This window comes from Patella vulgata, chromosome 6 (assembly GCF_932274485.2).
Source record: "Patella vulgata chromosome 6, xgPatVulg1.2, whole genome shotgun sequence".
In the NCBI taxonomy this organism is placed as follows: Eukaryota; Metazoa; Mollusca; class Gastropoda; family Patellidae; genus Patella; species Patella vulgata.
In genome coordinates this window covers 23,426,109-23,449,536 of record NC_065884.2, presented here as the reverse complement: position 1 = coordinate 23,449,536, position 23,428 = coordinate 23,426,109, and the positions used below count along the sequence as shown (strand labels likewise).

Sequence of the window (23,428 nt, the reverse complement as noted above, 5' to 3'; positions counted from 1 at the left end):
GGTGAATTCCTGCCATTGTTGTGGTAAATGGATCATTATTTGGGTCTTTGGTAGGATTACTCTATAAAGGTGACAAAGGTCACTGTCTGCAGATGGGATATTTTAAAGTAGGGGACTGCCAAGGTCTGATAGCTTATTTAATATAGTGTTAATAATCTGAATACTGAATTTCAATTCCAGTCTGAAAATAAATATTCATAGCTATTTGAAGAAAATAACATTTGGGAAGTAGCACATGTCTGGTGCAGCTTTTTATTCATATCTGATTTAAAGAATACATGTATTTTCTTAAATGAAGATTCTGTTAGCCACATGTCAAGCTCACACCGTATAAATCTCATTAAAGCGGTGTATTTAACTGGCTAATTGTAGCAGGAAAAGTCAAAGTTGGTGGATAATGTGCTAAGTTCCTGTGGTTCTACAGTCTGACAAGCTAACTCTGTCTGACAAATAGTCCAACAGATGAAAAAGAGAATTTGATATTTGATACCTCTTGGGGGTTAGCATGTTAGTTTCAGAAGTCTGGTAAAAGTAAATTTTTACAATTTGTACCTTTCGACCTTTTAATTTCTTGCCATTGTATCATAACCAAAATATTTCTGCAAACATCCCTAATTCTAATTGAAAGAACAGTTGTAGTATGACATTTCATACATTGCTCATACTTATGCAACTGCTGTTTTCTTCACTAAAGAAACAGATAAAACAGTTTATAACAATGTCTTGCAAAAAAACAAAAACAAATGGCAAATTAAATTATTGATTAGATTTAGTGTGAGTACATGTAGAACACAGATATGGTATATTAAATAAAATGTCATCTCAGTAAAAATGGATGCTCAAATTGTTCTTATTTCATCTGTGAAATGAGTTTGTGTAATTCTATGCATTCCTTATCACCTATTTAGATAACGTAGGGACATCTTCAGGTTTCGACTGTAAGAAATCTATATGCTTACAGTGGCTATGATTATTCTCTAGGGGTCAAGGATTACAGTTTCTTTCAGGCATGTCTTTTCTCCAATCATAAATCATGCACCTTCCACTTATCAGTTGATTACTATAAGGGAATGTTCTCAAGACGTCTGATAAATCCCAGTTGGTTCCTCTCTGTGTAATGACATTTAACCTTTCTGGTGCCTAATGCAAAGAATCAGCTGTTAGCTAAAATCTGACATTTGAACTCTGACACCTAACCTCATGAATCTTGTGAAGCATCAAGACATTGACAGGTGTGACAGCTCATACAGTAAGCTCTGTCAAATGATACTCCAAATTACTCCAACTGAAAATTACCAACCAGTTGTGGAATCCAATTACAAAACTTTTCGCTTCTCCAACAAAAATATAAAAAAAAACATGTTGGCTTGTGTCAAAATGATTTTTAAAACCTTTTTTTAAACTGAGGAATTTGTTAATGTATTTAGGAAATCCAAGTTAAATAAATCATTACAGGGTAGTAATATAGTAGTAGTAATATCTCCCTCCTGTGCCTTAAAAACAAACATATTATAAACATTTGTCAGACGCAGTAGGTAACAAGCATACAGCATGCATCACAATTTAATATATCCAAATCTTCACCAATTAGACGCCCACACTTGAAGTCTTTTATTTGCACAATAAAATGAGCCAAGGAAAATAATATAAATATCACGAAGGTGCCAAAACTATTCTCTACAAAGCAGAAGCCTGATAATGGTCTATCAAGAATTCCTTTTGTCCAAATGGTAGCTATTTAGATACCATATTTCTACCATTGTACTTGTTTGTACATCTAAAATCTTTTTTTTTCTTTTATTTCATTAACAACGTCTCCCTTATAGAGAACTTGTTTTTAATTTAGAGTCTAGAAATATTTGATGTTAACCAGGTGTCTAATAAGGGTGGGGCTACCTTTTACATCATTTATATTGGCAGGTATTTGATGTTCTGATGTAACAGGTTCACGGATGTATTATCATGTGCACATATGTAGGAAAATTAAACATTTTGCACTAATAAATAAATTGGAAATCCTTCACGATACCTGCCAGAAATAGCATCAATATTTTTTTAATAAATTAGATCTAGAACATGTACTTCACCATATTTCTTTGACAACTGCAACAGATCTGGAATGGTTCCATGAAATCAGGCGGTGGCCTTTTTTGAACTCTGGTTTTAGAGCAGGTTCTAGATTTATGATTTGCGTTTGCGTTCCCTATGTGTCAATATGGTTCAGTTTTATTTATTATGATTTAATAGTTGCCACCCTATTCCAGCTGAGAAACATATTTTTATAAACCATGTTGTATACTAAGCACAACATGAGGAATAAAAAAAAATCCTTCCCTAACTGGTTTACAACGAAGGAAATCACATTATTGCTTTAAAACAAAAATAAACAACTTGAAAACTCCTGATTTACCATTCAAACAGGCTTTACATTTTCTACAGTGATAAAATGTTTGGAGGTAGAAGTTGAAGATGGAAGATAATTTAGGATGTTCCGATCTTTCTGGATGATTTGTGGTGTAAATAAACAATGAATTAAGAGAGGTGTTTACTGAAGGAGATTCTTGTCTACACTATTTATAGATTATATATTTTATAGAGATGGTATTCATAGGGTTTATATACAACTAATAAGTAAAGGATGGAGCATGAAAATAGAAGTTTATTGAATGAATGTCTTTAAATCCTAAAATGAATCTATTTAGTAATTGTTTTACCTCTAAGCTAAATTTAAAAAATAACTCAATATGCTTTACATCAAAAATGAATCGAATTGTTAGTGAAATTCACATATGAATTATCTCTTTGGATAACTGAAAAAGGGTGGTTTGCTTTTACATGTAAAACAGTTTTATTCTCTTAATCACGATCTATCAGCCCAGGTAAATAGAGTATCAAATTTCTTTAATTGATCAAAGATAATTACTAAGTACAGGTACCTGTACATTAACGGTAAACTAACCCAACTACTAATAAACAAAGCCGTTTAGTTTTGCTCCAAACAATCATTAATACTAACGAAAATAACATTGTCTTAATCTTACTGTGTGCTTTAATCTATCCAATCTACATGTACACACCATTAGAATTTCATGATCCATATGGTCCGAGAAATTGAGCCTGATGTTTCATTTTGTTGATTGGATATAATTACAGTCTTTATAAATACATTAACAATAGATTAACAATTATCGTAAGGCTAGAATTTCCGTTTTTTTAGGAAAGTCGATTCAGATTCATTTATAGTTTTAGTTAGTCAAGAATGAAATGAAATGTTCTAATAATACGATGGACGAGGTAATTCAGAATTGTATATAAAATAAGTTGTCTTCTATTTATTTGATTATATTTTTTTAAAAATTCTTAGCTTACATTTGCAAAAACCTTAAGATTCTTTAAAAATATGGTATTTAAAATAGATCTTTGAAATTACAATATTTTAAGGACTAAGCCTGAGGGTTTTATTTATTGAGGTTGAGTCACGAACAAGTACATCTAATTGTCTCATCTATTATCTTAAACTATTATCTTTCTATTGTGTTATCATATACTTAGTTCATTCTTTTTTAAAAAACTCAAAAAACTTGCGTTAGTCTGTTAAACCAGTAAATCTGTCAGAACTTCCATCATAAAATGTGTTTTATTGTCTAACTCAACACCAGGATCAAAGAACAGTGACTGTTTCCTGTCACCAGAGGGCACGACTGATTGCCTCACTAAATTCATCAAACCATCACAGAAGTCAAAACAACGAAAGAAAGAAATCTCAATGAATAAAATTTGTTTTAAATAATCAACTTATGCAAAATGGCATCCAAATTAGATAAAGGCCCTGCTGTTCAAAAAATAGTGTAAATGTATTAAAACTGTGCAGATGCCCACACATGACAGCATTTAAATCATTTGGTTTTTTTTCATCTTTTCGACATCAGGATTGTAATTTCATATACAGAGGGTAAACCTATTTCAAATTACTATTACTGGCATTTATTTAAAGTTTTTAGTTGGAATGCTTTTTGACAAATTTACCATGAATACTGCCATGTGTTTCTGATGAAGAAAATTCAAATAATGAAAGGAATATATTAATTTAGACAACTGTAAACTCCATGTGGCTTTGGGTTTCTGGTTGAATCTTTGACATAAATAGCTAGAATGAAGCAAATCAACTTAAACTGGTATCTATTATTATTGGCATTATATCACCCCAAACCAGTGATTTGAAAGGGAAGATGCTTGTTATTACAATTTGTTAGAAAAAATACTTTCTGTTCAATTAATAGGAAACAGGTTTAGACGTGTCGGATGTAGAAATACAGCAACTGGGACGAACTCTGTATACGAGCATTTAATATAATTACAATAATAACTTTATTTAAAATCAAATTTACAACACTACCGACATTTTCAATCAATACTTGAACACATTTTTTATATTCAAACGTAATTACAATGTGGTGTGCAGATGTATCCATGGAATGTTAAACTCATTGGAGTTCTAAGCTTGTAAAGAATACACATTTACATTTATCATTCATAAACGGACTCTTTTTTAAAATAAATTTTAAGTTATTTGAAAGTGAGAAGTAACATTGGGGCATCACATAAACCAAACATTACAATAAATCAAATAAAATGCTGATAAAAATTCTATAAGATATTGAAAAAAAGTTATTTACTCTCACATATCATTGACAGTTGTTTCCCTCATACATAACACATGTTAATATTTAGGACAAACACATTATATAAACACAAAAAAGAAAACACATTATATATCATCATTTGATATTTATACTCCTTTCATCATATATTTCTTTGTATTGTAAATATGTTTCTCAGTAAAACACACACAGGCTATATATCTTAAATAAGTTGATTGGGAAGATTTTCCTCCTTTCTTTATTTGCAAACTTTCTTTTTCATCTGTCAGTTAATTAATGGACACTTACCTAGGTGTACCACATTAAATATTTTTTCCATGGGGAAAAAAATAAAATATTTGAAGCCATTGCATGTAACTTCCTCCAATTGTGGTCTTAAATAGATGCAAAGAGTGAAGATATGGTGGCTTTTTGAGATATTATAGTGTTTATTGTTGCCATTAATCTCCTCTAACATCAATGACAAAGTGAATATGCATAAAGCATACAATCAATGAATAGAAAATAATGACTGAAGTTTTTCATTGTTTTTATTCATTTTCCCTCCAGGTTAATCGGATGAATAACGGAATGATCGACATGCTATGCCAGGCTTTTATTTTATCAAGTATTACGTAATATGAGAATTCCTGTGTGATTAGATAAATACAAACATGATGTATCTTCCAAAGATCATAAATATATTAATAACATATAATCTAGCTTTGCAAACTTACTCATACCCCAACTAATTACGGTATCATCCTTACTTAAGCAGTTTATGACAAAACTCTAAAGCATACAAAGTACTTTATTGCCTTTCCAAATAATTTAAGAACTCAGAGCAATAAAAACGTCTAATTATGTTAATATGACACCTCATAACTAGATACTATTTATAGACCAGTTGTCGTGGTTATACCATCAGCCAATCAATAGAGATTTGACAAATTAGATTACATGCAATCAAAATATGACATGCAATGTGTTAAAGCTGAAATGAAGCATGATAAATGACAGAGGCTTAATTACATGCTTTCATACTTTCATTTTATTCTTTTATTACAGCAAAACTTTGGCTTAACGACATCACTTTACTTTCTTAGAAAGCGATCTTATATTTCAAGATTTTCTCATTGAGATTTCAGAATGAATATCTGAGTTCGTTGAGGATGGCAATTGTACACACAAGGACCATCATACCGTTTCATATTTTTAATAACATTGTTAAGATTTGCAAGGGTTAGCTTCTCAAAAAAGATGGTAGGACTACATGGATACTCAATGATAATTGTTACTTTTATTACTTGAGAATTTTACTCCCTTTACTTTAAGTATTTTCTGTATTAATACAACTTTAATTCTTCAAACTCAATTTTGTTTAGCAAAGCTTCATTGTTTTCCCCATTGCATGCAAATAATAAAAAAGACGATCAATATGCAAATAGTGGTGGTAAAAAGGAGTTCTAATGACACTTATGCAATTAAAAGAGTCATTCAACTCTACTCAACCATTTCAACTGACTGATCATTAATGCATGAAGAGAATGATTTCATTCATATAATCTAATAAATATGCAATCAAAGGGTATTCATCTGAAGTTGTTCAGTAAAGATTTGCAAAGAAAATAGTTCTTCTGTATGAACAATTCCTAACATTGATGTTTATATTTATTCTTCAAAATCTTATTTTTTATAAATCTAAATATTAGAATATTTGGTGCTCTTAATTGAACTTGATGCTAGAAGGCAGTTGAAATGTTCACTTTTTAAGTAATAACCAAAGCTCAATAACTTCCATTAATGGAAATAAATGATACTGCAATTTAAAACATCCTTTCTGTTTTTATTTTCTATTTAATATCATAGTTCAGTTATTACAAAAGTACACAATCTTCAATTTCCAACCCAATAATTCACCAACATAAAGTAGATGCAAATATCCAGTCCTTAACAGCAATAAAATTATCTTTCACATGACACGCCACTATTATCCAGGATAGATTCTCAATCATATTCATCCAATAATAATCTTCAATAGACTTTCTGCTTCAGGAGATCTCTTAATGTTAGAAAGCCTTGATGCTTCTAGTACAGATAAGTTAAAACAGGACAGGGATGGGAAGGAGTAGGTGGTATAAAATTCATTTGACTAAATCTTTTATTCGCAACAGTGTCATTATTGATAAAAAAATAAAATAAAATCTCTCATTTTGTATATTTGAACAATAACTCATGTGTGACTTGAACATCACATTACAATGTTCTACATACTTTCATCAAGCAAAAGCACATACATGTATATTCAATGATCCATGAAACAAAACAAAGGTAGATAATTCACGATTTCATAATAAATCAACAGCTTGAAGTAGTTAAGTTATAAATATTTTGATTATCAAGGTTATAGATCTGACTAACATCCGAATTACAATAGGTTAACCAGCGTACTGACTATAAAATGCCAATTAACAAATCGTTATATCTTCTAACCATAACAATAGATATATATCATTATAGCAATAACATAGCCTATTAATTAGCATCTTTACTATATCATTGGATAATTTGCTATATAATAATATATCACTGGATAATTTGCTATATAAATGATAATCAGATTATCTTAACATCAAGGCTTTTTGTAATGTTATCAGTAATTTGAGAATTAGTGAAAACTGGTTCTGTGACGTCAGTTACATTATGCTTACCAGCTACATGCATTCGCATCGTCCGAAACAAATATTTGATCTTTTGTGCATGATAGGTTAACAAGCATTAATAAAATTTGTTCTTGAATATGCATGTATGCGTAATGATCTTTTAATCCACAGATAAGCTTTCAATGAATCTTAAGGTATCCTTATCTAAAGCTAGATCAATCATTTTACAACCCATATATTCACAAAGACATTTTATCTCAGTCAAAAGCAATCCCTACACTGTGCTTTATAACCACTATTTTTTTTAGTTTCTAAACAATTAGTTGGCATATATTCCCTCAATTAAAATAAAGGTATTAGCCTACTTTTCTTTAAAGACAATATTAGAAACAGACAATACACAGACCTTTCATTTTGATCAAGCTAATGTTCTAGAAGAATGGCTTAAGACAGCCTCTAATAAGCTTTCAGAAACTCAATAGAAATTGAGTTACATTTTCCAGGTATTGATTCAGTGATATGCATACCAAGAGAAATATCGGACAGTATGCAAGAAATTCCATTCATTTACTTACAGAATTTTATGTTTCTGTGGTCCTTTCTCTGTTAATTTTGAAAAGAAGTTTCTAACATAAGTGCTGTGTTGTTAAAATAGCAACATCAGAAGGGCCACCACACCACTGATTACAGTAAACAAAGACACAAATGCAATAAAAACAAATGACATTTTGAGCAACATGTAAGCTATGGATACAATACAACAGTAAGAAAAAGATGATACTGAAGAAAACCAGCCCCCCAGTGTGATTAGACTGATTCTCATTTAACTACCCATTTAACAACCATTTATAAGGCAGGTGTTTCTTTAATTTATTTCCATTTATTCCCCCTAATTAGCTCTTAACTGAAGAGGAAAGAAGAACTAGCTCAGGTCATAACCTTAAAACCAATCACTGTAGCAATTAATGGCTGTGATGTGAAAGTGTGTGAATTGATGTGTAACATGGATCAATTAATGGTTAGTATTACTGCTGGTCAATCACAGGTATAACACATTTATAATCCAGATATGCAACTAAATAAAATACTGCATACAAATACATAATGATGTAGATGGGTGCATCTGGGTAAATATTAGAGCTGGGCGATATTCCTTGAAACAGGTATAGCAATTTTTCAGAAAATATCGCGACATAATCACTATGAAGTATTCATGTGATGAAAACAAAGCTCGCGTATAACTGCATTTGCCAACTTTGCAGAATTATTTTTTCATCATTTAAGTAATAAAACATCGCAAATAACATAAAATGGAAGACATCTTTTCAATATTTATTTTATATATCATCCAGAAATAGCGAAACCGCGATATATCATGGCATGTTCGGTTTTTCGATATTTTTCTGAAGACGTTATTTTTGATTGTTTTTATTTCTGTGACGGTTTTATATCAAAAAACCGAAATATTGCCCAGCTCTAGTAAATATTAGTTCAAACTAGTCAGAATGATAATCACAGTTCAAAATATAAATGCCATTCAAATCTTGAAATAAAAAATTGGCTGACACAATTAAAATTTGATAGCTATCCAGTTCTATTTAGCCCTAACATGAACAAAACATGTACCGGTATTCAGAAATTGTTAAAAATTCCAAATCCTTCAAATGATAACCAGAGCCTTTAGAGGATTCACAAAATATGATCAAGGGCAATAATGCAAAAGTAGTTATTGGAAATTGTTCAAAATCAGAAAGTAATGAAATAACTTTTGTATAGAGCATCCAACACATTTTTCATGGTGATCAAGGGCAATCCAACGGATAGACAGGCGTGACGACACTATACAACCACATTTCAATTCGGTTCTATAAAAAGACTGATTGGTATCTGACAAGAAAGTATACTAGATACAACCACATTTCAATTCGGTTGTATAAAAAGACTGAATGGTATCTGACAAGAAAGTATACTAGTTATTGGAAATTGTTGAAAATCAGAAAGTAATGAAATAACTTTTGCATAGAGCATCCAACACATTTTTCATGGTGATCAAGGGCAATCCAACGGATAGACAGGCGTGACGACACAAAACAACCACATTTCAATTCGGTTGTATAAAAAGACTGATTGGTATCTGACAAGAAAGTATCCTGGATTACATTGAATTATTTAAATTATGTCATATAAACATCAAACTGTTCCCAGGACTTCAAACAATATCAGGTCTTCACCTGCTCAAACAGGTAAAAATAATCGTGTGAATACAGGTAAGTCTGTGAATAGCTGTATAAAAAGTAAATGAAGTACGAAATGAACTCGCTTCAATTCAAGCTATAATAGCAGGTCTGTATTAATATTTTACAACAACAACGGCTTATTATCCTGAGAACTTTCTTTCAATATTATTATTCGAGTATACCTATATATCATAGAGTTTATTAAGAGTCTAAACCCATGTTATTATTATTAGATCACTTCATTAATTCAAATAATCCAGTAATAACGTTTTAATGCATTCAAATAAACATATTAATGTTTTTCTTTATTAATGTGTATACATGTATACGCAGTTTCAAATTTATCTTAATGCATAGGCCTATATAAGTTCTCCATTTAGTTGTTTATCTTTAGTTTATGTTAGAGCTGCAGAGTATAATATCGATCCGGTCCTAGCCTGATTTTTGATAATTTTTTGTTAAATAAACTGTTCACTGTTTGATCAACATCACTGACGTTTAATTTAAGAAATGTTGATTTTGTTTATTCAATATTTTCTCAATTAGTCCTCAAAATGTTATCTCAGGTGTGTGTGTGTGTGTGTGTTCCTTGCAAAGTAAAAACATTAATATGACCACGTGACTATATGAACCTATATGTAAGCAGAGGAATCATTTAGCCTGGAATTTGGAATGCTTTATAGATCTTCCTACAGGAAACCTATTACAGCTTATTATTTTTCTATCAAATTGGTTCCACTAGGTTCTTGCGTAGCCAAAATTAATTTCACTAAATCAAATTAAACCATGTCTATTTCTAAGTAAATGTCAATCCAAACCATCTAACCATTAGTTAAGTAGTATCTTGCTCTATAAGACATTAATCCACTAAAAGACTCTCAAACCCAACAAATCTATCAGAGGTCAAGGGTCACCAATTTCTCAATATTACCATCCAATCCGATTAGAAATGGTTTTTATCAAGGTTGTCAAACCAACATCATAAATTACCAGAGTTTCATTAAATTCACCAAGATTAGGCGAGCAGACATGACCTTGTGAATGACCTTGGCAAGTCAATCATGGTATAAATAGAGGAAGAAATCTTCATATTGACAGTTACTATAAATAGAAATACGATAAAACAGGGCTAGCCTGATTGGGTTCAGCTTTATTCTCGATTTCTTTCTGCGCCAGATAACAAATAAATTCACAATAACTAGATAATCACTCCCGATAGTGGAAGGCTTTTTTGATTGCACATCTTTGCAAAGATACAGAATTTTATCACTTTCAACAAACATTGATAAAGATAAGAGATGTGAAGATATTTTTGATAGTCGAGATTAAGCAGAAAATCTTTTATGCTATATTCTAATTCTGTATCTTGGTAGCAGACAGACACTTAATCATTTTTTTTAGTCAAATTTCAGATAAATAAATACTTTTTGTTAAAAATATTCACGACTGAAACTTTAAAAATATACCAATACATTTTTGATGAAAAAAAGTATTGGTTGACACACAATTGTGCATATACAATGCCTGTTCTGTGGTGTTTTTTAATCATGAAATTATGTACATGTATTCTAAAACTAATCATTGTCAAGACCAGTGCTGGTTATTGGCACCACAGTCACGATACTTATGTATTGCGATTCAAGGGCTACAATGATTCGTATCTCGATTCATAAACAGGTCAATATTTACCAAGAAAAGAACAGTATAAATGAATAATTGATATTTTTAGTCCTGCCTATGTCGAAGAAATAAAACTGTTTTATATCACGATATTGATGTGGATCAAAATAAGAACCTACGTGTATCTATGGATAATGTGTAACGAGCATAATTTAGAGTGACCGGTTACTTAAGCGACAAAAAAAACAAAAGAAATAGAATCCGGATACATCGATTCAGCGTCTCGCAATTCAATAAGCGACTCGTGAGAAGGTAAATCGCAATACATCAATTTAACAATATATCGTGCCAGCACTAGTCAGGATTACATTTTTGCAAATCATATCTCCAGGGTAAATCTCTTACCGTGAAGATACAGTTAGTACCTGTTTCATCAGTTTTATAATTTCTAGTTTGTTTTACGAGCATTCAATAATTGTATACAGAGCTAGTTGTTAGTACTAATATATATATATATATGTACACACAAAGCTATAACCATTGCGTCTGCTGGGGATGTAAGCCAATGTTTAAAGCCGGCCATAATCTGTATTCGTTGAAGACATCAGAGGATGATTAATACGGCTCACGTTTACGCAGATTCTGATATATTTTGACAATTTCATTTGTAACCAATCGATACTATATTTATTTGTTAATCTAGATGGCAGTGGTAGCGATTGCTTTGTTGGTCTTATATTGAAACAGAACATCAATAAATCTCATTGTATGGCCATTTCTTGGCACGACACATCCCCACCATTATAAAGTACTATCTTTAAGACTCTAGCAGAGAGATGTATAAATCGCACATGTTCTATGGATATCATTTAATGACATCCAGACGCCTTTGCCATATAACCATTTTTTTTTCTCTTCATATAAGACCATAATTTCTAATACAGAGGCCATTTTATGGAAACCTAACCAATACGGATTATTCTGTATCTTCCAGATTCAGTACCGGCAATATGTTATAGGTCTTCATATAGACCATAATTCCTAATATACAGGTCATTTAATTGAAACCTTACCAATACCGATTATAGAGAGGTTTGTATCTCCCAAATTCAGTAATATATTTTTTTGTAAACTGACAAGTAGATAAGATAGCTGGACTAATTATGCCTTAGTCATAGTATCAGGAAATCTGGTTAGGACCTGTATAAACAATTGAAAATAAAACACCTAGTTTAATCTACTCTATTATGTGTATACACAAGACTGGGTGGGGTAAGTTCAAAGCACTCTTTCAACTTTATTTAAGCTGATATGCATAAAGATCAAAATCCTTAATGCATGGGAAAAATCATTATACAGTCCTACACATTCATCCATTTCAAAGTATTCAAATTACAGTAAAACTCTCTACTTAACATACAGGCCTTGTTATATGATATAGTAAAATAGATATCAAATTTATATGTAAAATGTAGCCTACGTGTACAGGTACCTTCCTTGCAAATTTAACAATACTACATGATAATACGACACGATAACCTCTTCACATATCAGAACCACAAAACAACAAAAACAAAATGAAACTGAGAAAGAGGGGGCGGCCATCTTACTATTATTCATAATGGAGTTACTTTGTTGCTAAGATCAAGTGATAACCTATGTCCTTACAAATATCTGATGGTGAGTGAACATTTGGTAGTGATTTTGCCGATATTAATCATGTGACAGGAATTGTGATTATCATATGATTTATGGTTGTATTTTGATGTTGTCGTTAATCAGATAATTCGCAGAGTGTAGAAAATGGTGGCTTATCAAGCGATTTACAGTAATTTAACAACCGCTAACTAACTTTGTGTTAAAGTAATTAATATAGTAATCGAGTGTTAAGATATAACATGAAGTGTTTGTTGATTATAATATTTATATATTTTAACAGTTTCATGTAAACAACAGATGTGGTAAGTATAATGATATATAACTCAAATATCTATAATAAATTATATATACTCTTATTCATTTAGAAATTATAGAGTTTTGAAATGACATTTAGCTGAATTTGTAAAATTAGACGGTATTTACCTTTAAATTCAAGTAAAGGATGCACCATGCATTAAAGTCTTTTAAAAGAACTTTAAAAATCTTTAAATAACCACAATTAAATATACAATAAAATAATTTTGGATGGTGCTCAAAAAGTGCTGTGTACTTTAAGGAAACTTTAGAAATCTTTAAATAATCACAATTAAATATACAGATCAAATAATTTTGGACCGTGCTCAAAAAAAAAAAAGACTAGACATTATTGTTTGTTTATCATATTTGTCAATATAGATGATAACTTAGCACCTTTCTTTACACCCTGTTGTTAATATACACTCTTATGGTTACCACAATTATATTACACATAAAGACATTAAATTTGCATTCCATGTCAATGTGGGGCATATTTACAAGTAGTTAAGTAGTGCCAAGAATCTTGAACACAAGTGGAATGTGTGTGTGTTTAAGTAAACCAATACTAAATAATCATTTCTATTACATACTGGGATAAGACCAAGGTCCTTTAAGTTCAATATACCAATCTATGTAACACCTGCTTTTTTAACTCAATTAATCTCATATCATCAGAAAAGCCTGATAAAATTCAACATTAAGTCAGACTTCAAAGTCAATCTACACCAAGAACCCCCAGGTATTAGATTACATGGGCTACTTAAAAAAAAGATCCATATGAAACTGCTCCGTATTTCTTGAGTTTACAATACAATGCCACTAAACTAGCAGCAATGAAAAAGAACTCGAAATCAATGTATAAATACCACAACATTCTTATTAGTTATGAATTTCAAAATTCAGACATAAAAGCCTACTTCAAAAACATGACCTATTTTTATGGCAGGTCATCAGTTTGTTTCATGAAAGAACAATACTTGTTATTTCGTTTTTGAAGAAAACAATGTAAGTGTAAAATTTCTAACTGTTTTTGATTTGAGATGTGAAACAACAACTGTGCAGATTCCACACAAAATACTTGTTGCCGAATACAAACAAAACTGCAGTGTGTATTTTAAAACAAGACTTTAATCTTCAGAATATGTGTCTTACGTTTGCATAGAAAGGATCGAAGAAAAATACCAGTTGCTGTTCTCAATAACTGTGTGAATGTCCATGTAGTTTATTTTAACTTTAGCATTACATGTATTTACCCTTTCTCGTTTATCTTTGTAAATATCTTAACAAAAACTTGTTACAAAAAGTATAGTATTCATAATAAAACTGTTTAGATATTATATAAATTTATACATAAAAATGTTGGCAATTCAAATGAAAGCAATGTGCATGGCGATATGCAGTGCATCATTTTATTGAGGATTTGCTTGCGTTTAATATGGCCGTCATATATATATATATCCACATACACAGTTTGAAATTGATCACAAGTTATAAATATTTATTAAGTGATACAAAGTGTATTATAGATAGCATCTTTTCTGTCACTAACTATAAAGGATTAATTGTATTTGGGAATATTAAAATGACAATAATATGTTGTTTAATATTCCCAGGCTTACATTCAGATTGAGAGAAGTTTATTATTCGTATTTTATGTATTAATACGGCACGGAGCCGAGAACAGACAATGAATGATGTATAATTTTGATTTGCTGATTAGTGAATCTTATTTTGTTGGTCAGGATTTCTACAGGGATTAAATTGCTTATTACCATATATGTGCGTGTCGTGTTAGCAATGTCTCGTGTCAGTTATCAAAACAAAACTGTCGTAAAACCAGAATAACTATACAAAGAGGCAAATTACGATTTTAAAGTTGATATTTGGGTTTTGCGTGGGAGCGGGTGGAGGATTCTGAGTGTCCCATTGAAACCTTGGATCATCAGTCAATAAATCTTTCATCATGGGAATATTTTATTATGTAAGCTATATTTGTTATTATGCTAGCTATATTTGTAAATTGGGGTGTTTATGATTTGTAGGTGTGTATGTAGTAGACCATATATGACAAAACTTATTTAAAGAAGTACTTACGGGTCCAAATTGACTAAAGTATTTTTTAACTTCTTCTGCTGTGGTTGAAGCGGATAGACCACCAACAAATATCTTTTTAGTTCTGGTTACCATCTGAAAGCAAAAACAACACAAGTAATAGAGATGTTTTAAAGTACTGGATTAATAAATTTTAACATACATGTACATTAAGTGTGTATACTTCTATACACTACAGACAATGAAATTTAAACCATGGTCATGAATTGCAGAGGTTCTATCTTGGAAGTTCCCTGTGGAATATTTACTAAAAAACCTCTGGTAAGATATAACTTTTTTCTAACAATCTATACAATTATTTATTATCAAATTTATTATTTGAAGTACACAAAAATAAAATTTAGCCCCACTAGACTTTAAATTCTAAGTGTCAGTAGAAAAACGCTCTCTTTGACCTACTTACATCTTTATTGACTTTTGATACCCTATACATGAATTAATCACAAGATGGCAATCATTCATTAACACCTCAAAATACATACAGATAGACCTTTCCACTGCTATAGACGTTATATTTCAGACCAAACTTATCAAATATACATTACAATGCCACGCTTTATTCACGGGATCGCTCAAGCATGGAATTAGACAGCCGAAGAAATCAACAATTTGACATTCATTATCATTGATTCCGTCCAAAACTACATTAAAACGGACTTGGATCATCCATCATCAGCACTCCCTGTCTGCTAAAACAAATACACGCTATTTATAGTAACAACTAATCAAGTCTTCTAACCAGATTACCCAATCATATTCAAGCAGTTAATAAACAATGTTTCATAACTATGGGTTAATACACCCATATTCCACAGTTTTTACAGGCAATCAACCTACAAATCCATTGAGAACAGAGGCTGAAGACAAAACCATGTCATGACTCAACTAACTGCTATTCTGTCCTATAATAACATGCTTTTGGGAATAAAGGGGAGAAAACAAATTAGCCTGAAATGAGTTCTTGGAACTTGCATGAACATGGAAGGAGGGAAAATTAAGTCCCCCTTTTTAGTTTCAAAATATGCTAATAAAATTGGAGTTAATTTAATGTTTCCTTGGGCTAGTAGTTTGCTGTGACAATACATGTTTAGGATCTATAGAATGTTGGACAATAATGAAATATGCAAACCAATGTTTCAAAATGAAGTTTCATAACTGACCTGAACTAAAAACTTTCCTTATGATAAAATTAGGCCATTACGATATTTGGCCAATAAAGTATAGGGCAATAAATGTAGATTATTTTCAAATATTTATATTATATTCAAATTCATTGATATTTTCCGTGCAACATATTGTGGCTTAAAAATGTCAGCCATCGAATGACTGAGTATAAAAGACAAAAGGTAGATATTGAATATATCTTAAAATAGCAAGAAGCACCATGTCGTATGGTATAGATATTGATTTAACGACATACTTATTCTCTATAATATTCGTAAATAAAATCAACTTTGCCATAAAATATTCATACATACATACATATTCAGATATGTTACTTTTTTTTATATAAAGTGCTTACAAATCATGATGTGTTTATATAAAGAAATCCCTTTTGATTAGATACGCTTCACCATACATGTACCTTAAACACTGATTACTTATTTAAAAGATTACCATTAAATATTATGAATAATTTCAAATTAGATCACAGAAAACAATTCTATGCATATTTTGGCAAATGAACAAAGGATTATTAAGCAAGAGAAGTTTGATTTTCCAAAGAATACGGACATTAATTATCTAAATACTGGTAATATGCATACCATATATCACATGTGATGGAATTCAATAAGATAATCTATGAATCAATTATGGAATAATTGCAGAAGTTCGTGGAACCATGCAATATCATAACCTATCAATATTAAGCTTGGGTCATAATCTTATCTCATATATCACGGTAAATATAATGTATATTGTCATATGTATTACATTATATATAAAATATGTAATAAACCACTCAATACAATACAGGTCTCGCCACATTGACACAAATAGCGATAACAGATCAATATCCCAACAATCGCCACACCAAAATAAACAACATTTAAAAAAACAATAATCTGAATTAAATATACATAAACCTGTGGTGAGGAACGTCCCAATGCTACTCTCTGTTTGGCGGGTCTTGCTTTAAGCCAGCATGCCATCTTGTATGAAGGTATATACCGTTATGTCCTCTCTAATACTGCTATATTACTACTAGTCGTTGTGTGAATTAAGTATTGGAAATCGGTCCCAGCTTTGTGCTAGAGGAGTTTTTCATCACCTTAGCAACAAGAAACTAACACAAAACTTGTATAAATATTCAAGGTAGATTTTCTCATTTACCATCAAGCACAATCGAAACCGACCCCTTCAATATGTCTTCTTTTCTTTTCTCCCTCTTTTTATAAATAATATCACTAGCTAATTCCCAGTTGCAAAATAAAGCTCCATTCGATTGATCAGCAAAAGACACAAGAAATCTATTCTTTCCATTGACCCGATTCGCAATGAATGTGAGTCTTTATTGCCAAAATCCACTCGTGAGTAATAGAAATGACTTTTATTGAAAATAAATACCGTAAAATCGTTATTCTTCGCTCGACGTTGTTTTATGTTTTAGTTGGATTGGTGGAGACTTTATTAGGGGAAGTGGCGATACAAGATCTAATTTTGGCTGCTGTGCTTTACGTCACTCAAATAAACATAAAACATTATAGACCAGTTTATTGGATATTAACTTATTCAAGATTTTTTTTCTTTTGAAATTCTTTTCATACTGGTCGTAATACATGTGTGCATGAAGTAAAAATCAGACGTCATCGATCCAGACTTAGATACATATTTAGAAACTTTGAGGTTTTATAAGAGAATATTTCTTGGCCAGCCTGCCAGATTCCCACTGCATTAATAATCTCCAAACTAAAAGCCTGTGTTATTTGATGGACAGATACAAATTGACGTTATAAATCTTATTTCATTGGTACAATTAGTTTACATTATGTCCTGTTTTCTGCAACAGTTACCCATAAGTTTAAAATACACAAATTACTTACAAAATCGTTTCTTCATTTATTGCTAATACAATTTAAATGTCTCAGATTTTTTTTCTAAATACGATTTAAATGTCTCAGATTTTTGTTTTCTAAATCTCAGATTTAAGGAGTTTTACAGTAGCAAAAGAGGAAATTAAATTTAGGGATATTGGTGTGAATAATGTAACCATTCTTTTCAATAGAAAATCTTGACCTTCTGAACATGCAGAATCTAATCTAAATAACGATATACCTGTGACTGTGAAGTGATTATTACTGACACCTCTAGAGTATGAAAGCATACAATCACCACAATACCCTATATTTATATATACTCTCCTAAACTCAGAGGTTTTTATTAATTATTCTCTATATTTCTTTATTATACTGTTTAAACATATTTGTAATGTCAATACAATTTTTATCATGAGTTCAAATGATGAATGCGCGGTAGGACATAATGGTAAAAAAAAAAGATTTGTATTAAAACGTTGACATAATATTATTACAATGACAATTTCTAAACATTCTTTAGGAGACTAAAAACCCCAATTATGTATTCTTAATCAAAGGAAATAGTTATTCAAAGATTTTGGTACATGTACATGGACTTGGTAAAAAGTTCTATTATTGAAAGCTCATAAGGTCACTAAGCCCACTATTTGAAGGAATAATTACTCAAAGGAAAAGAATTAAATGATAGAGGTAATTATGTAATTAAATTTCAAAACAACTGTCCCTTTAACTCCATACCACTGGATAATTTGACCTATATCCCACTACCAGGGCTATGTAAGAACTCCAGCTACCTTTCCCGCAGCTACATATACCTGGACAATATCCTATTCCGAGATCTGCTCCCCTTTGCCACTCCATTAATCTACTTAAGTTGTCTACAACCCTGCTACTATTATTTAACTACCTTACTAAGGAAAGTACCATTTACTATATTTAAAAATATATTTGGAATTTGGAATACTACAGTTTATCTCCAGTTCTAATAATCTCTTTTAATCGTATGCAGTTATTACTTATTTCAGTACACAACTTATTGTTCAAAATATTCTACATAAAATATAAGTTAAACAGCATTCTATAAACCTGTCAATGCATATTGCCCACAGCACATATCAACTCATTTACATCTTCAAACAATGGTTGACATTACATTTATAATATCACTTTTTCTTTTTTGATTGTTAAAATATAAATGTTGCCGCTAGGTTTGAATCTGAATGAGTTTTATGGTAAACATCTAAATGCATAATGTACCATTAAGCCATTACTAAAATACAGCTTGATTGAGAAAAAGTGAGTTCTAAGATTTCAAGATCAACACATGAGCTAGTGTCTGTTAAATCTGATACCCAATAAATTCAATTGAATGGTTAGTTCAATGGCTTTCATTTGGCAGGTTAGAAATCTAATCGCCAGAGATAGATTAATATTCAAGTATATTGTAAAACAAGGATGTGACTCCAAGTGTGACATATACTGTTCAACTGTCATGGTTATATTGGGTTTTAACATTGTATAACTACCCCAGGCATTTAACATCGTATGACATGTGACGTGCTAAGTTGACATCAGCTATTTTGCATTCAATTGACTTATAAAATATGACATTTGGGTTGTATCAATGTAAGCGGCCATGACAAACGCGTCTGAATGTAAATTAGATGAGCACTATTTTAATGGCCTGGGTTGGCATCAAATGTTAAAATTCAGACACACAATAAAAGAAACAATACTGAGCATTTACCCAAGAATTGAAATCCAAAATTTGAATATGGTTATATTGGAATTCAGATACATGTAACTAATTGAGTGATAGTCAAGCAAAAAAGTGGGGGTTGTGTGGCCGAATGGGTTAATGCCCGTACTTTAGATCATAAGGTCTGTCATTGAGTCAAGTGGCAAGGTTTCTCTCAGTCCTCTGGTTCCTCACTCTGCTAAAAAAAAAATACCTATGTGCAAGTGAATTAATAATATAAAAAATTGAACCAATGTGTTCGAAATGACCTAGTTAAAACCCAATTTCTATCTGTCTCAACCTAAAAAAATACTCTTCCACAGAATTATGTTTAAAATCACACTTCCTCAAAAATATTATCAGCTTTTGGTTTGTTTTTTTGCACCAAATAACAAATTCAATAAAACCTATACTAAGCCTTTAAATAATGGTAGTTCAATATTCAATTTTATGTGAATAATTACTGCACAGTATTTAATCTATTTTATATAATTCAATAAATAACAAAGGGTAGACCACTCTATTCAACTTGTGAATTACCATGTGCAAAAACCCCAGACATGTCAATCAATCAAGTGCAAAAACGCTGATCAAAAACGTACAACAAAGGACAGGATATTTAAAGGTATAATAAATCGTGAATCCATCTTGTTTTTTGAGAGTTTTAAGCAGTTAGCTCCCACCCATCTGAACAAATAAAAATCCTTTGAATCTTTGCTCGTCACTATATACGAGCAAACTATGCATAAATTAGTGAAAAGTCGTTGAATAGCCAAGGGCAATCGGTTAGTACAAGTGTGTGTTATACACTAACTATGAGACTGGATATAGCCTCGTGGCTACAATGTCTAACAACGTGTCATAAAATATCCTCTAATCTGACCAACTTGCTACAAAAAGGGATCCTAAATTACTTGAACAAACTTCTTAAGCCACAAAAAACCACAAACGCCTGATAGATTTCACTGTTTATTTCTACTGTCACTTTCTACACTTTTTGTGTGTAGGGTTATTGCCCTTTACATAACAATGGTGCAACAAAATTTGTAAAACGACATTATCTCTGCATGAAGTTATGGCTCAAGTGTCTCACATTCATGGCCAAGGGCAAGATGCACTCATAAGCATTTCGCTTCAACCATAACTGGCTCAAATAAAAAACAAATCAGGCAAGTTGCCCAAGGCAGGATTTAAGAACAGACAGTCAGACTGTTTCCATTTCTTTTGTATAATATATTATTCTTTAATAAACAAATTTGCTAGAACCTATAATATAGACCTACATATTATATTTAAGGAACCATATCAAAGTACAGAGTTATTGCCCAATAAATACCCTATAAATGAATGTTACAACATATCACTGAAGCTTTATAGACATTGAAATGATGATTGTTTACAATAAAACACAATCAAATGCTTAGAGGATTAATGATAAGCCAGCAGTGGATGAGTTATTGGCCATTATCAAAGGCAGATGAGTGAAAACCTAGATCTGTGAATAATTGAAATGAACAACACTTAAAATAATCTTGAGACTAACAAGCTGGTTTTATCATGAAAGAGGCTAATAAACTTTGATATTGTGAAATAATAACTAATCTCATTAGTCTCAAATATCTCTAGTTACTTTGTAGGACTTCTAATCTAAAATACACCTTCTATTTTAAGCCTTTTTGTACAGTTTGATTTGGAAAACATTTTTTCTCGAATTCACTGCACTATTTGTTCAAACAAAGATATCGAGTCAGAAAAGACAGAGCTAAGTGAACGTTTTTAACTGATCTCAAAAATAGACTTAATTTAGCATCTCAAAATAAACCATGTGCGATGCTTTGTGCGTTTTTAAGCAACTCCGTTCAACACTAAGAGAAAACATCTGTAATTTGTTATCTTGTCAAGCTTGTTCATGGATTTTTTTCTGCACATTTTTATTGAACCGTTATTTGTCCAAAGTGACTATTTAACCACCGGCGTAAATTAATCAAGCAATTATCACAATTCCTGTTGTTGATTGTTTTTTAAAGATAAAAAGATAGCTGAGAAGTCAGAGATATATTTCTTGCTACACCAAACACGACAAACAGTTTATCATTTGGATATTTTTATATGTTGATTCATTGAACTAAATTAGCTTTCCCTTGCGTCTTATTGATTGTTACTATGAACGAAGGGTTTGCAGTTGCTTACTGTTTTTCCATCATTGTGTTTTATGTACATTGAATTGTATAAGGATCTAGTTTCACCTTAGTGAACTGGGTGTTTTTATATCAGTAGAATTAGTTATAACTTAAGAGATTTAATTAAATTCCTTTTTGGAAGCCTGCCAATAAAATTGGTCTTTTCAGATTAGGGATGATTCTGAAAAACTGTGAAATAAATGTTTGATCATGACATGATATCAGACTGAAATAATTTACATGCTTTGGAATATCAGAAATATTTCTTATCAAACAACGAAAACTGTTCACATAGCATTCCTTGATTCCTCTTTAACATAAAAGAATATTTTAATCTGTACATGTAAATCCATGCAGTAACTTCTCCCTACAATAACATCTCCCTGTTATAGCAACCAGTTTGCAACAATGAGAACAGTTTTTTTACAGGTTTGATTATGAACCCATTTTACAGGATCACAGGAAACTCAAATTATTCAGCAAAAGGTTATAGGGTCATGTGTTATATCAACATTTCGAACAAGCAAGAGGTTAACAGGCCTCTACATTACAGTAGAGCTTTTAGACTGGACACATTCATTGCCTCACATAATGTCAACATTTCGTCAAGGCGACCCTGATTCAAGCACCAATGTTCTATTGTACACCAGAAATATTTGACAGAGGAAAACGTACTTGAGACTCAGTTCATTCAGGACCCTTCATGTCCAAATTTACTAAAACTATTAAGCAAAGTCACAAAATTTGATTAAAAAATAAACTGTTGATGTCAATTACATATTTGTCCAAAATCGTCTGCCGGAAAGAGGTGAATTATTTGATAAAGTTACCCGTTCTAATATGAAGTCTCCAGCAGATGGTATGGTAAACACATCCTATAAAATCTATGCTAATATGACCTTTTATACTTGTATAATATCTAATATCAAACAAATACCTCTTTCTTATAACATAAAGAACAGGAACATGTTTTTCAGCAGTTATATCTGACCTACTAGCAATAATATCCTTTTTACACTACAGGACAAAGGTGTAAAAAAATAAAAGGCAGTTTAAGTTGCGGGATAAGTAAGATGTTCTAAGCATTTCCAGATAATATTTAATAATACACGATGAACATTACTCCACTAATATTCAAGTAATTACCATCTATTTTTTCTATGGTCATCTTGACTTCTATTAGATATCAGGAACCATTAAATATTGCATCATTCTTCCATAGGATTCCACAAATCAATGAAAGA

General features: G+C 31.1%; 1 protein-coding gene across 4 annotated transcripts in view; it reads right to left on the bottom strand.

Moving 5' to 3' along the window:
* The window catches only part of LOC126823897 (RNA-binding protein Musashi homolog 2), a 108,147-nt gene that overhangs the window by 62,570 nt on the left and 22,149 nt on the right, over positions 1 to 23,428 (bottom strand). For 3 of the 4 annotated variants that reach the window (XM_050552962.2, XM_050552963.2, XM_050552964.2), the window contains exon 6: positions 15,211 to 15,303. In XM_050552962.2, the coding sequence (XP_050408919.1) occupies positions 15,211 to 15,303 (93 nt within the window). Of the gene's footprint in view, positions 1 to 15,210; positions 15,304 to 17,315; positions 17,569 to 23,428 lie in introns of those variants that run through there. The other variant, XM_050552965.2, reaches the window with a different exon arrangement.